Source organism: Pleurodeles waltl, chromosome 8, assembly GCF_031143425.1.
Source record: "Pleurodeles waltl isolate 20211129_DDA chromosome 8, aPleWal1.hap1.20221129, whole genome shotgun sequence".
Classification (NCBI taxonomy): Eukaryota; Metazoa; Chordata; class Amphibia; order Caudata; family Salamandridae; genus Pleurodeles; species Pleurodeles waltl.
Window position 1 is genome coordinate 599,990,804 of NC_090447.1, and position 16,178 is coordinate 600,006,981.

Below are 16,178 nucleotides of genomic sequence, written 5' to 3' on the forward strand. Positions count from 1 at the left end.
CCTAATTAGGGAGTTTGTTCGGTTTGGCAGTCTATCAGGAATCCTGATTATCTGTCAAAATCGTATATATTCACCCTGACAGAGGTTACCACCCAATATGTTTCTGCATTCCCGCTCTGCTGGGCATCAGAACCAGTGCGCTATTTGGGGATCTGGCCTAATAGGGACCCTGATGAGTTATGGAGAGTCAATCTCCTGGCTAGAGGATAAACTTGAGTACTGGTGTTCACTACCACTTTCATTCACAGGGAGGCTTGCGATAGCGAAAAAGGTGGTGCTTCCCTAATTACTTGTTTGTGAACCAGCCCTCGCCCCTATTGCGCAGCTTTCTCAAAAGCTTGAGCTCACATCTGATCTCTCTTGCTTGGGAAGGAAAACAGACCAGGGTGTGCGGGTAGTTGCTTAACCTCCACATTTTTGGGTGCACCCCATACAATATCAGCCACACACAGCTCCGGAACACGACCATGTTCATCCATGCCCGCCCACTGTCACTGGCGCTGTACTTGCCACCCACGTGCACGATTAGACACCGTCGATTGTACGACATAGGCGAGGAACAAACTTACGGGCTGTGCTCATGTGGATTACCTCTTTGCCCCATCTGTACCTATACTTATTAATCCAGCATTGCCTTTTAATGGAGAGGCAGGCAGGCGTGGACGACTCTGCACACTGCAAATGACTAGTATGGGAGCACCATACCCAGATGGTAATTTTATTAAACCTGAGCAAGTCTTGCAAGAGCTCCAACACATTTTTGCGTAAACTTGCCCATTTTCAGCTGCGCGCTCACATCATGACTCCTTCCAGAAGGATTCCAACACTTTTTTAAGCATTGGAGGTGCTGCTTTCCTCCCCTTCGACGCACGGTTAGATTACAAAATTATATCTTACAATGCAGACAACTGCCCCTGTAATGGTTTCCTGGTCATGGAAAGGGTAGGAGTCTGACTTGGCGGTTGACTGCTGGACATATTGCTGTGCGCATATTCGTACTCTTTCCTCTAACTACAGATTACGTCTGATCCTAAGTTACTGCACCAGCTGTGCTGTACACCTGTGCGGCTGCATAGACCTGGCCTTAGAGCAGACGCACACTGTCGGCAGTGTTCTACACTTGGGTGGATTTTCTGCACTAAGCACCTGTCTTGCAGTGCAGAGCTTTTGGTCTGAAGTGTTTGCCATTGTGGGAAATGTGGCTCCCCGAGCCCCATTCATTGCATTACCAGGTTATGTTGAGGACACCTCTGTTGAAGGACAGTGATTGGTGGGTATGCTACTACTCCTGGCGAAGTGCAGAGTCATGATGTGCTGAGGAAGGTGCAGAGTACCCCGTAAAATTGACTGGCTCCACGATGCGTCACACTGCCAAGGACAATTGCAAACCTCAAGATATTTGGTCTCCACTGGTGACTTACTTGGGTGACAACACTGTAAACTCCCTGAGAGCCTCTTCAAGCTCTAGGGATGACAGATAATGCTGGAGATTATACTTTTGCCGTTTATGCACTGAAATCCTGTCTTTATTGATGCATGATGTTATTTGCTAAGCCAATTGCATGAGCACCCGCCGTCTCCCCCTTCCTTCACTTCATCCCACCCCATCTGCTCCCAGTTCCCTACTGCTTCCGCTTCTCCTCTCCTCCCCCTACGATTCTACCCTCTCTTCTCTCCTACAATTATTAAAGTTGTGATGCCTTATACGAGGCATCGCACTCTCAGCACAATGTATCACCTATGGTTGACTTTGTCGAATTCCACTTCCTGAATCCTTTGCCCCTTTGTTTCTGTAAGTATTTTTTTTTTGCAAATTCAAAAAATGAATTAAAAAAAACAACAATATCAATTTCTTCATCATTATAAGTTGCAGAATCTAAATGATCACAAGGAAGCCTAGACAAACAGTCCACAGTCTGGGTTGTGAGGTTGGGAACATGTGCAATTTCAAAAACCCCAAGGTGATAGAAACTGAACTAATTGTTTATGGTCAGTCTGTAGGTTAAATCTGCTTCCCTAAAGTGTCTAATAGCCCACACACAAGTAAGCAACTCTTTCAATGAAAGAATTACATTTTTCAGTTTCACTCAATGTCTTAGATGCAAATGTCCATTGATTTTTCCCAGACATTTGGAATAAAACTGCCCCCAAACCATATGAGCTGGCATCAACAGTAATTACGAACAAGTTGCTTACCTTCAGTAACACCTGATCTGGTAGGGACTATATCTAGTTGCAGATTCCCTAACTTTGAATTTCCCAAGCGTCAGACTGGATGCAGAAGATTTTCAAGAGCAGTACCCCTGTGTGCCATCAGGTGGTGTAGATCGGCTCCGAGTGAATTGTGTGCCCCGGAAGCGACGCTGTGGTACTTATATAGATGCCACCAAGGCGTACTGAAGTCAGTTACTTTTCACAACTTTCTACGCCAGAAGGGGGAAGCCATGAATTTCACTGACCACTGGTGTGAAGAACTAAGGCCCTGAAAGGGGTCAGCCCTAACCATAGAAATCCACTTGCAGAGCACGGAGGATGGCTGGGTTGATAAGGAACCTGCAGCTAGAATAGTCTCTACCAGATAAGGCATTTCTGAATGTAAGTAACTTGTTCATCTGATAGAGACTTCTAGCTGCCGAGTCCTTATCTTTAAATAGATGCCCAAGAAATACCTCCCCGGAGGTGGGTCTGCGGACCAATTTCAAACAAGGAAGTCCTGCAGGACCGAATAGGCAAAGTGCCCATCCCTACGGACCTGATCGTCCAGGCAGTAATGTTTGGTAAGTGTGTGCAGAGATGCCCACATGACTGCCTGGCAGATGGCCAAGACCGGAACTCTGCATGCAAATGCAGTGCTCACAGCTTTAGCTCTGGTGGAATTAGCTTGCAAGCCATCAGGTAGTTGTTTTTTGGCCAATACGTAGAAGATTTTAATATAGAGCACGACCCTTCTAGATAGGGTCCTCATCAGCACCGCACAACCTTTCTCCGCACCAGCAGACCCAACAAAGAGTTGGTCGTCCACCTGGAACTCACACGTTTGGTAAAGGTAGAATGACAACACTCTTTTTGGGCCCAGATGTTGGAGTTGTTCCTCTTCTTTTGAGGAAAGTAGAGGAGCGAAAATGGTAGGCAAGTGTGAATGATTGGCCTACTTGAAATGGGGTGACAGCTTTTGGTAGAAAGGAGGCCCTTGTGCGAAGTACCACTTTATCAGGGTAGAAAGAGAGGTAAAATGGCTTAGATGATAAGGCCTGTAGCTCACTCACTCTGCGGGCAGATGTAATTGCCACAAGGAAGGCTGTTTTCAGTGTCAGAAGCCTGCGGGGACAATTGTGGAGAGGCTCGAAGGGAGCACACATTAAGAAAGTTAAAACCAGATGGAGAATCCCACTGAGGATTTATAAATAGCAAAGGAGGGAAGAGATGAACAGGACCCTTGAGGAACCTATGTACAATAGAGGACTTGAGCAAGAAGGGGTGTTCAGGCAGCTGCAAGAAGGCAGAAAGGGCAGAGAAATAGTCCTTTAGAGTGTCCATAGTAAAGCCCTGCTGGGCAAGAGAAAGAATAAAGAGTAAGACTTCAGAAAGGGGAGCAGAAAGAGAATCAGCATGTATCTCTGCACACCATGCCAACATTTCTTCCAATGGCACGCGTATACCATCTTGATGAAGGGACGCTTGACTGCCAGAAAAAGTTGACAGGCTTCGGGAGGAAGGTCAGAAGCTGTCAACCGCTGCCGTTCAATCTCCACACAAGAAGACGGAGAGTGGACAGGTCTGGGCTAAGAACCCTCCCCTGCTGCTGCGAAAGAAGGTCCTCTCGAAGGGGCAGCCTAATCTGGGGACTGATGGCCATGCTTAGTAGTTCAGGATGCCATACTCTCTGTGCCCAGTCAGGAGCCACAAGAAGACTTGGGCTAGTTGTTCCTGATTTTCTTGAGAAGTCTGGGCAGAAGTGGTATGGGCGAAAGCCGTACAGGCGGCGTGAGCGCCACTCAAGATGAAAAGCGGCTCCAAACAAGAGCCGCCTGGGAAACTCTAGTGCACAAAACTGCTGACATCGCGCATTCTCGGCAGTGGTGAACAGATCTAACCAAGGCTCTCCCCACTACTGCAAAAGACCTTGCTCAACCACTGGATGGAGATGCCATTCGTGATCTGCTAGGCCTTCGACCACTGAGTTTGTCTGTCCTAGTGTACAGAGAACCCACCAGGTGTAGAAACCACCAGTAAATGCCATGTTGTTCCTGCCAAGTCCAGAGACTCAGGGCCTCTAAACAAAGGGTCCATGACCCTACCCCGTTCAGTTTGTTGCAGTACCACACAGCGGTGGTGTTGTCCATGAACATCTGGTCTAGCCTTCCCTTGATAGTGGGTAGATAGGCTTTCAATGCCAGTTGGTTTGCTCAGAGCTCCAGCATGTTGATGTGGAATCCTCCTTCCAAGGAGACCAGAGTCTTCTGATCTCCACCTCTCCCAGAGGGCCGCCCCATCCCAGAAGTGATGCATCTGTCGCTAGTGTGAGATCTGGTTGGGGATGGGAAAGAGGTCTTCCTCTGACCCAATCCTGGTTTGTTAGCCAACACTGCAGGTCTTTCGCAGTTCCCTCGGATATTTGGACCACGTGGAGAGATTCCCTTGAAGCTACCTCCACTGGAACTTCAGGTCCCGCTGCAGAGCCCGCGAATGGCAGCGGGCATGTGTCACTAGCAGAATGCAGGAGGCCACGAGGCCCAGCAGCCTCAGAGTCAGTCTCACTGAAATCCAGGATAGAGGCTGAAACATCGATTTTATGTCCTGATTTCCTGGACTCGCCATTCAAGAGGATATAACCAAAACTGTACCGTGTCCACAACAGCTCTGATGGAAGGGAGTGTTTGAGAGGGAGTCAGGTGTGACTTCGGCACCTTGATAATGAACCCCAGTGAATGTAGAAGATCCGCCGTAGTCAGGAGGTGGGAGATGACAGCCTAGGGAAAGCTTACTTTTACCAGCCAGTTGCAGAGATAGGGGGAGGACTGGCACCCCTGATCTCCGCAGATGAGCTGTGACCACCATCATCACCTTGGTGAAGACCTGAGGGGCTCTGGTAAGGCCAAAGGAAAGCACAGTGAACTGAAAGTTCCTGTGGCCTACCGTAAACCATTGCAACAACTGTGGGCAGGCAGGACGTGAATGTGTAAAGTTCAATGTTACTATCCAGGCTCCTGGGTTCAGGGCAGTCAAGACCTGAGCCAAAGTGAGCATTTTGAATTTCTTCTTCTTGAGGAGATCTAAAATAGGGCGGAGGCCCTTGTCCTTTTTGGGAACCAGAAAGTAGCGGGTATAGCAACAACAGCCTGCTTCTGGCACCGGCACCATCTCTATAGCTCCTTTGAGCAAGAGAGCTGTGACTTCCTTGCAGAGAAAGGACAGATAATCATTCGTCAGCCGGTCGTGAGATGGTGGTATGGAAGGAGTGGTAGTCTTGAGGGGAGGGAGTAGCCCCTTCGGCCAATCTGCAACCCTCACCTGTCTGATGTTATGGACTGCCAGTGGGGCATGTGAGGGTGATTCCTGCTGCCACCTAGGTGCCCATGATGGTAAAAGGGCAGATTAGGAAGGCTTGGAAGCAGCCAGGGGGGAGGTGGGCTGACCAGACCACTGGCTAATTGACCTAAAAACACATTTTAATAGGATGCAATGAACGCCGGAAACAACCTAAAATTACACTAAGTCTAAAAAATTAAAATCAGATCACAATACACAACATATTAACTGACTGAATAATGCATTGGCAAGCAGCATGTTATTTTGACATGTATATGTGATTATTAGGGGAGATTTAACACAGATATATTGTACCATGGTGGGATGTAAAAATCACTTTGACTGATAATTCATTGCTTTTAAGAATATCTTTTTAGATGATGTAGTCTGAACCTATTTTAAACTAAAAAATAATAGCAGCCATTTGCTAGGATTCAAAGAGGGAATCATGTCTCAACAATATTCATGAGCCAGGGCTTCCAGAAACAATTGAGAAAGTCCTTTTAGAGCGGTGTCAAATTAATACATACAAGGCAGAGAAAACAAAAAGGTTGATGTAGCATCTCACTCAGACAAGATACCAAACGGAACCTGAGATGTGAACCGAGTTCTAGTACATCAGCTCTCAAACTCAACTAAAAACTTGTTTTTTATTTTCTAATAAATTGTCATTTACTTGTGTTTAGTCATGGTCTTGATAACAAAGCATCGAACATAAAATAAATACATACATTAATGTTAACCAGTGTTCCTGACTCCCACATAGCCTTGTAAATGTACTACGCCCCGCTGAATCAGTTCATCCAAATAAAACAATCTCTTGCTGCTATCTATTTCTCTATGTAAAACGTCAAAAGCAATAATTAAGCATGTCCTGGCACAAAGGCCATGTTCTTGGTCACAATAAATTGTGTCTATACGCCAAAAAACAAACCTGAAGAAATAGATAGATGACACCCCAAAATAGAACCAAAGCATTTTCACCAACAGAGCCAAAGCGTTTTCACCAAGACTGTCGTTCACCAGGCTGATAAAAATAACTTAAGAAATGTCGATCTTTGCTAACAATCGTGCTAGTCAGCTGTTAATGCTCTACAATTGTTTTTCTGCTGTTTATTTTCTATTAACCCCGTCCCATTGTTTCCTTAAGATCAGAATCGTCTACATAGAATCCTAGCCTACTTCCCCTGCTCCCGTTTAAAATTACCTTTTTCTTTTCCCCCTTTCAAGGTCCCCGAGGCGTTCTCTCCTCTTGTCTGTACGCTTTAAGTTGTACTGTTCAGCTCTCTCATCCGTTCCCCTCTCCCTCATTGCCTACGTACACTCTTTTTTTGTCCCCTGTATCACCTTTTTTCTGCGTTATCCTTTCCCAGTCGCAGCAGGCATCGGAAAAAAAAACCTACAGCAACCAGTATTTTTATCCTCTTTATGACTTTTAGGAATTGTAAATGTTTTCTTAACTATACTAAATCTGGGATTCCATCGCAGGTTTACTATATTTTTTCCATGAAAATCCTCACAAGTTTGGGTTCGTCAGGTTGGTGTTAGTAGTGTCACGCCAGTGAATGAACTGGTCGCCGGGCACTACCAATAAGGTTATATGTGGAGGGGTGATGGTGGGCTTGCCATACCTGATTCTCACTCCGTTTCTGTTTTGTTGAGTGCACCTCAGGTCATGTGACCGAGGTTATATATTAAAGTGAACCCAGATGGGCAGGGTTCAGATGTCCGTGCGAGCGCACTGAGCAATGTCGGACGGATTTCGTGACTGACATCGAACCCTGCCTACGGGGGGTCGTAATTTGAAAACCCAGTCACGGTGTCCGAGTATTTATTGATAGCTCGAGCGCCGGAAATGCTCGACACTACATTTTGGCGACGAGGGTGTCACGCACACTGCATGCTGTCTTCTCGTGGTGGCCGCTTTCACCGCGGTGCTCGTGCCACGTGAGCGACGGCTGGTGTCGCGCACACCCAACGCTGCATCCCATGGCGGCCGCTCTCATCGCGGTGCTCGTGCCACGTGGACTGCAGTTCCCAGCCCAAATGTGTGCAGGGAGCGACAGTCATTTAAAAAAAAAGAAAAACAACACGAAGAAAATTGGACTGCCTGCTATCGGTCATCTCCCCCACGTGGCCCCTGAGTATTATCTCACTGTTCTGCAACTAGCAAAGACATTAAAAAAAAAAAAAAAAAAAAAAAAAGGGGGTCCAGCAGCTCCAGTAGCAATTGATGCACAACTTGCCTAGTCACAGTTTGAACTTACTCCAGCACACCGTATAGGTTGCGTTGCCACGCTCACCGCCTCCAGTGTCGTGCCAGGTCCTTCAGTGCCTATCCTACATTAATACTACTGCGCCCCCCACCGCCTTTGCTGCGCCTCCTTCTACGGACCGCTGAATCTTCGCACTATACGTTTTTCTGCACAACAGACGTTTTGTCCCTCTTCCATCATGACAGCCATTCCACCTGTTGAGACTTTCGTGGTTGAAGGTGCACCATCTTCGCAGGCTCCAAAGTGGAAGGAATGGGTAGAGAGAGTCCTGCTGTTTTTCAAAGCGACAAAAGTAGAAGATGATCAGAAATGGGCCCTGCTCATTCATATGGGAGGAAGAGAAATCTACAAAATTACAAAAAATCTGGTGGAAGATGCACCCAAGACTCACGTCACGTTAATAGCAGCCCTCAACAGGCATTTCGAGCCCATGGCCAATACTGATTATGAACGGTTTGTTTCCAGACAAGCCCGACAACACATGGAAGAGTCTATTGACTCTTTCCACATGAGACTGCGTGATCTAGCCTGCACGTGTAGGTTTGCGGATGAAGCAGAAGAGATATGGGGCAGATAATTCAAGGGTGCGCATCAACAAAACTGAGAGAACGCATTCTTGAGGAGTCCGTAAGGTCTTTGGCAGACATCCTCATGATGGGACGCATGAAAGAACTTTCAAAAGCCCGAGCATCGCATATGGAGGCGGCACTACAAAGGCCAATCAAGGAAGAAGCTGTCAACGCCATGGCGGTGCCACCCCAGAAAGCAAAGCGCCGTACATTTAAGCCATCAGCAAGAACATGCGGCTATTGTGGCGGTGCGCCACACAAACTAACAGAATGTCCAGCGAAAGGAACGACATGCGCCGGTTGTGGGAAACTGAATCATTTTGTCAAAGTATGCAGGTCTAGCGGAACACAAACAAATAAGGCAGCCATCAACGCGGCAACAAGCAAATCTGAACACGAAGTGATATGGATGATGACGAGACAGAGGAACATGTCATTCACTCCTTGTTCTCAATAGGAAACGCCGCGCAATCATCAAAGAGACTACCCAAATGTCCGATCAAAATAGGTAATCATAGCAGTTGTGGACAGAGGAGCATCCATTAACATTCTTGCAGCCAACTAGTATGCGAAAATGAGCCCACTCCCAGTTTTAAGCAAAGCGAAAGTCAGGGTATATGCATATGGACAAAACACCCAATTAGCCTTGAGAGGAGTATTTCACACGCCCGTCACATATGAAGCGAAAACAGTCAGCACTAAAGTGTACGTGGCCGAAGAAGGAAATGGTATGTTGTTGGGTTGTAAAACAGCTGAGGAGCTGGAGGTGGTCGTTTTTGCTTTTGCCATCAAGAATCAGTGGAAGAGCTCCTCACACAATACCACAAGGTGTTTGAAGGGATTGGGTGTTTGAAAAACAAAGAGATAAAACTACATATTGACAACACTGTCCAACCAGTTGCTTTACGGCACCGACGAATAGCCTTCCACCTCAGACCACAAGTGGAGAAAGAGTTAGACCAGCTTGAAAGAGCTGACATCATTGAGAAGGTGACGGGACCAATGCCATGGGTATCACCAATAGTAGTAGCCCGGAAGCCGAAGCAACCAGGCGAGGTCCGCATCTGTGTCGACATGCACCTTCCCAACACAGCCATTAGACGAGAGAGACACCTAACACCCACGACAGATTATATAATTGGAGAATTAAATGGTTTGTGTTGGTTCTCAAAGCTAAACCTTCGATCAGGTTACCAGCAGTTAGCGCTGTCCAAGGAATCACACTACATCACGACATTCTCCACACATGTGGGTTTGAGGCGCTATAAGAGACTAAGGGGGTCATTATGACCCTGGCGGAAGGTGGAGAACAGGTGGTAAGACCGCCAACAGGCTGGCGGTCTTACTTTATGGAATTATGACCATGGCGGTTACCGCCATGGTCATCTGCCGGTTCTCCGTTCCGCCCCCAGGGCGGAGACGACTGCCAGGCTGGAGACCTGGGTCTCCAGCCCGGCAGCCGTCACTATACCGCCGGCGGTATTTTGACCCGGCTTACTGCCGTGGATTTCCAGCGGTTTGAACCGCCATGAAATCCATGGCAGTAAGCACTATCAGTGCCAGGGAATTCCTACCCTGGCACTGATAGGGGTCTCCCTCACCCCCACCCCGACTCCCTCCCCTACCCCCCCACCACCCCTGCCACCCTCCAAAGGTGGCAGACCCCCAACATCACATCACCCATACCCACACGCACGCAGGCACCACTTGCACGCACACACGCCGACATACATGCCTACATCCACACACACAGTCAGACACGCACACCCACATACAAACATACACGCACACATCCATACAGACATACCCACAGACATACACACACTCATTCCCATACACACACCCCCGCAAGCATACACGCACTCACACCCCCCTCTACATACACACACGCACACCCCCATGCACCCACACAGCACACAACACCCCCCCACCCCCCTCCCCTCACGGACGATCTACTTACACGGTCCGACAATCCTCCGGGAGGAGACGGGAGCCATGGGGGCAGCTCCGCCGACACCACACTGCCAACAGAACACCGCCACAGCGAATCACAGGACGTGGCCCGTTAGGCGGTGTTCTGTTGAGATGGCGGTGGAGCAACCTCCACTTCCCCGCCTCCCGCCAGTATGGCTGTTGGCGGCTCTCCGTCTGTAAATGGACGGAGAGCTGCCAACGGTCATAATAGGCCGAGCGGCAAACCGCCACCACTGGCGGTCTTCCGCACGGCGGTCCCTCGGCGGTCTTTACAAAGTACCGCCGAGGTCAAAATGACCCCCTAAGTTTTGGAATATCCAGCGCCGCCGAGGTATTTCAAAACACTATACAGCAGCTGTTAGTAGGTTTACCAGGTACCATAAATGTCAGTGACGAGATACTCATTCACGCGCCAACCTTAGCAGAGCACCACTCCAGACTCAAGGATGTCCTGCAGAGGATACAAGAATCAGGTCTGACTCTTCACCGTCAGAAGTGCGAATTCCTGAAGAAACAGATACAATTCTTTGGGTATGTATTCTCCGCAACGGGGGTCGCTCCTGACCCGGCGAAGGTAAAAGATGTCAAGAATGCTCCCCCCCTTCCTGTGTGACGGAAGTCAGAAGTTTCCTCTGGATGGTGAATTATTGTGGTCGCTTTATTAAAGATCTCGCATCACTCACCCAACCCCTCAGAATGCTGACCAAGTCCTCGGAACCGTGGACTTGGGGTCCAAGTCAACAAAAGGTATTTGAGACAGTTAAGGACGCCCTATCGAGCGACACCATCCTAGGATACCTCGACCCTAAGAGAGACACCAAAGTTGCTGTTGATGCAGGCCCGAAAGGTCTAGGTGCTGTACTATTTCAAAAGCAAGAGCACAGTGACTGGGCTCCGGTAGTTTTCGCCAGTTGATCCCTCACGGAGACAGAACAGAGATACACCCAAATCGAAAAGGAAGCTATTGCAGTACACTGGGGATGTAAACACTTCCACATCTACGTCTATGGCCGTCCCTTTTTGGTAACCTCTGACCACAAACCACTCATACCCCTGTTCAATGGCACCGCCTCCAAGCCCCCTCCGAGAATCGAAAAATGGATGCTCCAATTGCAGTACTTCGGGTGCAATCTGGAATATCGTCCAAGAACCAACAACCCAGCTGATTACCTCTCCCGCCATCCCCGAGCAGCGTCTCACCATGAAGTATGTGACACAGAAGAAACTGAGGAATACGTCAAACAAATTTCCGACAGGTCCAGGCAACTGCCTCTTTCAGTGGAAGAAGTAGTCGTAGCAACAGCTGAAGATGAGTGTCTCCAGAAGGCTCTGCAAGCCATAAAGGACAATCGTTGGTTTAAAATCAAGATACAACTCTCGACCATGACAGTGGGCGCTCAGCGCATACTAGGGAGCCTATATCATGTACGAGATGAGCTAACGGTAGACGCGGAAGGGTGCCTCCTGAGAGGGTGCCGGCTGGTAATCCCCACATCTCTCACGTCCAGGGTAGTGCAGCTTGCTCATAATGGACATCAAGGATTTGTGAAGACAAAAAAATCGGCTAAGGTCCAAGGTATGTTTTCCGCTTATGGATGAGTTGGCGGAAAGTGCGGTAAAGACATGTGAGTGGTGTCAAGCATCAGGGGAACCTAGTCGACCGACTCCAGTGGAAAAGGAGCCGGGTCCCACATCACCATGAAAGTCAGCTAGCCTAGACTTTGGGAGCCTACCGGATGGTCGGCACACGATGGTTATGATTGATGACTTTTCTAAATATCCAGAGGTTGAAGTTCTCCCCTCCATCTCGGCTGAGATAGTTATTCCCTGCATTGAGAAAATTATGCCCACCCACTGACTCATCCGAGAAATCAAGACGCACCAGAGCCGAGAGTTAGCTGGGTATCTCGAGAGCGTGGGTGTCAGGCATAAGCGGATCACTCCTCCTTGGCCACAAGCGAATGGTGAAGTTGAACGCTTTATGAGGACCTTGAACAAGGTAATATGCATTGAACCGGTTGAGCACGCCATATACTCTTTTCTGAGGAACTACTGTCAGACTCCTCACTCTACCACCAACTGAGCACCGGGGCATGTGATTTTTGGAAGAGCAACTGTGGATTCAATACCTCACCACCAGTCCTGGGTCCCCACTTCTGTGGACCTAGGCATGACGCATGAGAAGCGTTTGGCCAACAACAAATATGCCAGCATCCGTAGAAGAGCTAAACAGTCCGACCTCAAAGTGGGCGATTTTGTGCTGCTCAAAGAGATATCCCCTGGAAGCAAATTTCGCATGCCTTTTGACCCTGCCCCGTGGCGAGTTGTGAAATGGCACGGATCTTCCGTAGTGGCGCGACGTGGTACGGAGTCAGTGACTCGCAATGTGTCGCTGTTTAAAAGGTTCTGCTCCCCGACTGCATTATGTCCAACGGAGGTATCCTCTGAGCCAGCAGGTGATCCGCCATCTGTGGACGGGGATGATGATGACAATGACATATCCTATCCCGAGACAGGTGATGACAACCTGCCAGACGCTATAACGGAAGGTAACCCCACTGACAACGAGACACCCAGTACCAGTAAGGGAAGAGCTGACAGCACCAGGTACTATCTGCGCAATAATCCCACTCAGTCAGTGAAGCTACGTGACCATGTGACTGATGACTAGATGTTCTATGTATCTGTGATTTGTATAGTTTTGCGTTTTTGATTTTAGGGAGGAATGCAGTGTCGCATCAGTGAATGAACTGGTCACCGGGCACTACCAATAAGGTTAAATGTGAGGGGGTGATGGCGGGCTCGCCATACCTGATTCCCCTTCCGTTTCTGTTTTGTTGAGTGCGCCTCAGGTCATGTGACCAAGGTTATATATTAAAGTGAACCCAGGGGGCGGGGTTCAGACGTCCGTGCGAGCACACTGAGCGGTGTCGGTCGGATTTCGTGACTGACATCGAACCCTGCCCACGGGTTCGTAATTTGAAAACCCAGTCACAGTGTCCGAGTATTTATTGATAGCTCGAGTGCCAGAAATGCCCAACACTACAGTGTTCTCATTTTGGAAATGTGTCACAATAAGGAAGTACTTCACTGGCACCCATGGGTTTGTTCTTTGACACGAACGGGCTTACTAGCTGGCACGGAGGAACATACTCTCTGGCATAACAGCTGTATGTGTTATCATACTCTTCTGAAAACATCCTGTATTGAGTAGTCAAAGTATAAACTATGTGTCAAATACAAAAAAATATTTTACTAAATAAATACATGACTGGTCTTTACATCTCGGTCTTAATTGTGTTTCAAGTCCAGCTCTCGTGTTATTTATAATCGGTTTCTTTTCTCAGCAATACATTACTAAAGAGAAAAAATCATCAACATAAATACAACGTTTATTAAAGAAATAACTTTGTATGTAAAGTTAATTAACGTAGGCAAATGCTTTATGAATTAGCTATCTGAAAATAGTGAAAAAAAAGTAACATATAAAAAGATACCTTCATTATAACCACGGATAATGTCAGGAACATCAGCACCGTAAGCTCATAGATCACAAAGGTTGGAAACACGTGAAGGCCTAAAGAGAAACAGAAGTGATCATTTGAAAATGGAAGTAGGTGCGTCAGAGTTTAAACTTTGGAGACTTTAAACGTTAGGGATTGCAAAATCATATAGTGCTCCTAATTATCAGATGAACAGAAACTTAATATTGTACCCCTTACCAAGATGGCGCAGTTGTCAATTTATACTGCGCACGTTTGTACATCAGGAATTACAACATCTCGGTCACGTCGGGAGTCACTGAATCCGGAGTAGTTTTACATCGTAATTTCATAGGTAAGTTTTAAAGAATTCCTGTATTTTATATGTATAACGTTTTAGTTAGGAACTAGAATTTTTTTTAAAACACAGAAATTCACTTAAAAAACACAAAGGTTACAGAGACGTTATAGTTAAGCTCACATTTTAAACGTACCAAACCACAGAAATTTACCAGTTACAGTTATCTCAAGTGACTATAACACATGCCCTAAGGTAACTATAACTCATGCCCTCGCCATTCCCAGTTTTTTCTTCAATATTTTGGAGTAATTTGGGGTAATTATCAGTGCATGGTGAGGGCAAAGACGTAAATATCCACCTAACCAGGGTCCTTCCAGGTGATTTGCACATTTGCATACTCGTATCAATTTAAAAGGAGAACCATGGACTCTAGGGGAGGAGGGCCATGAGGCCCCCTCACTGGGCTGATTTCGGCCCCTGGGACCCCATACCCTGGGGCCGGCCATGTCTGCGGGCAGAGAAAGAAATGAAACCTCAGTTTCCAGTGGGTGAGAGCACTTTGACAGCTCTCACCCGCTGGAACTGGAGTGTTTGCTCTGACTTGGTGGGAGCTGCCAAAGTTCCCGCCAAGTCAGAGCAAACAGCTATGTCCAGGGGGTGGTCACCCCAGGACATAACACGAGCCAGCCCTGGGGGGGGGGGGGTTGGGGGGGGCATAGTCCCTAGGGCCATTATGGCTCCACGAGGGGCTTTGTTCCTTGCAGAGGTGTTGCCAGCCAATCAGATCTCAGCACGAGATCGGGAGAATTTACGGAGCCTTTATGTCCCTAAATATATAAATTTGTTTTTTCTTCAACATTTCAAAAACTACCTTATGGATTTACAGCAAATAACAAAAAAGGGTGCTTTCTGGACCCTGAGCTACCATTTTGCCAAATTTGGTGTAATTTCAACCAGTGGTTCGGCCGCTATTCTTGTTCAAAATCCCTACGGGAATTAACATAGAGAAAACACATTTTGCCCCCCCTCCCACCACTTTTTCCTTGGCCCTCACCTGACGGATCACCCTCGTTTGAAGAATTCTTCACAAAACTTTCCCAAAACGTTTCATCCACCCCAGCTCCTTCTTGGAAAATCTTGGGGTGATCCGTCAAGCAGAGACAGAGAAAAAAAGGGGCCCCCAAAATGCAAAACCCCCATGTATTTTCCATGGAATTCTTTAAGATGGGCTACAGAAAAATTGCTGAAAGGAAATATACCAAATTTTTCAGGGCGCTATATCTTGGTCTGCAGATTCCCGGTGTCCTGAAAAGGAATTACAATAATATGTAAAGGACAGGATGAGCACATCTAGATCCCAATGGGCATGTGGGGTGGTCCCAAAGAGATCCCCCTTTTCCTTGGTTGTTCCCAACATGGAAACATACTATGACAGCACTTACAGGACTCTGGGACATGGTCCCCAATGAAATGGATCATAGTGAATGAGGGTCACAAATAGAGCATATATAAAGGGTGATAACAGATTTAAGTTCAAATTTAAATCAGTTGTTGGTGGTACCATTATAATTTGAGGAAGTGTGGTGTGTTCTAAGGTGGTTTTATCCTGTGAAAACTGCTGACCTGCTGCTGGGATTTCATGAATAATGTGTGTGAGAAAACTACTTTCTCTTATGATTTGCTCATAGACTTTATGGAAGGTGCACAAGAAGATAAAATGAGAGCATATTTTCTGTAAATTTACACAGCTTTCCTCAGACATGTGTGGGTAAAGTCTGACATTCTCAGAAAAATGTACTTCAAACAGGAGCAGCCTGTTAGTTGATTCCCCTGTGGTTTACTGCAGCCTCGCACTAACAGTCTTACTTATGACAAAAGTGTGGCACACCTGAAGCCATCTTGATTGAATCAAACTGGTAAATCTTAAAACATTTAATTTAGAAAGTAACAATATATGTCATAGCAATTATGGTTATTGCTGTAGAAAGCAAAATTAGGACACATTTTAAATGAGTTCTTAAATATCTTCCTCATCTATTTAATTAAA

At 47.1% G+C, this 16,178-nt stretch overlaps 1 protein-coding gene across 5 annotated transcripts in view; it reads right to left on the reverse strand.

The window, feature by feature from the left end:
• Window positions 1–16,178, reverse strand: part of TMCO3 (transmembrane and coiled-coil domains 3) — a 612,636-nt gene that overhangs the window by 49,004 nt on the left and 547,454 nt on the right. For all 5 annotated transcript variants that reach the window (XM_069204660.1, XM_069204658.1, XM_069204662.1 and 2 more), the window contains exon 11: window positions 13,846–13,925. In XM_069204660.1, coding sequence (XP_069060761.1) covers window positions 13,846–13,925 — 80 coding nt within the window. The remainder of the gene's footprint in view (window positions 1–13,845; window positions 13,926–16,178) is intronic.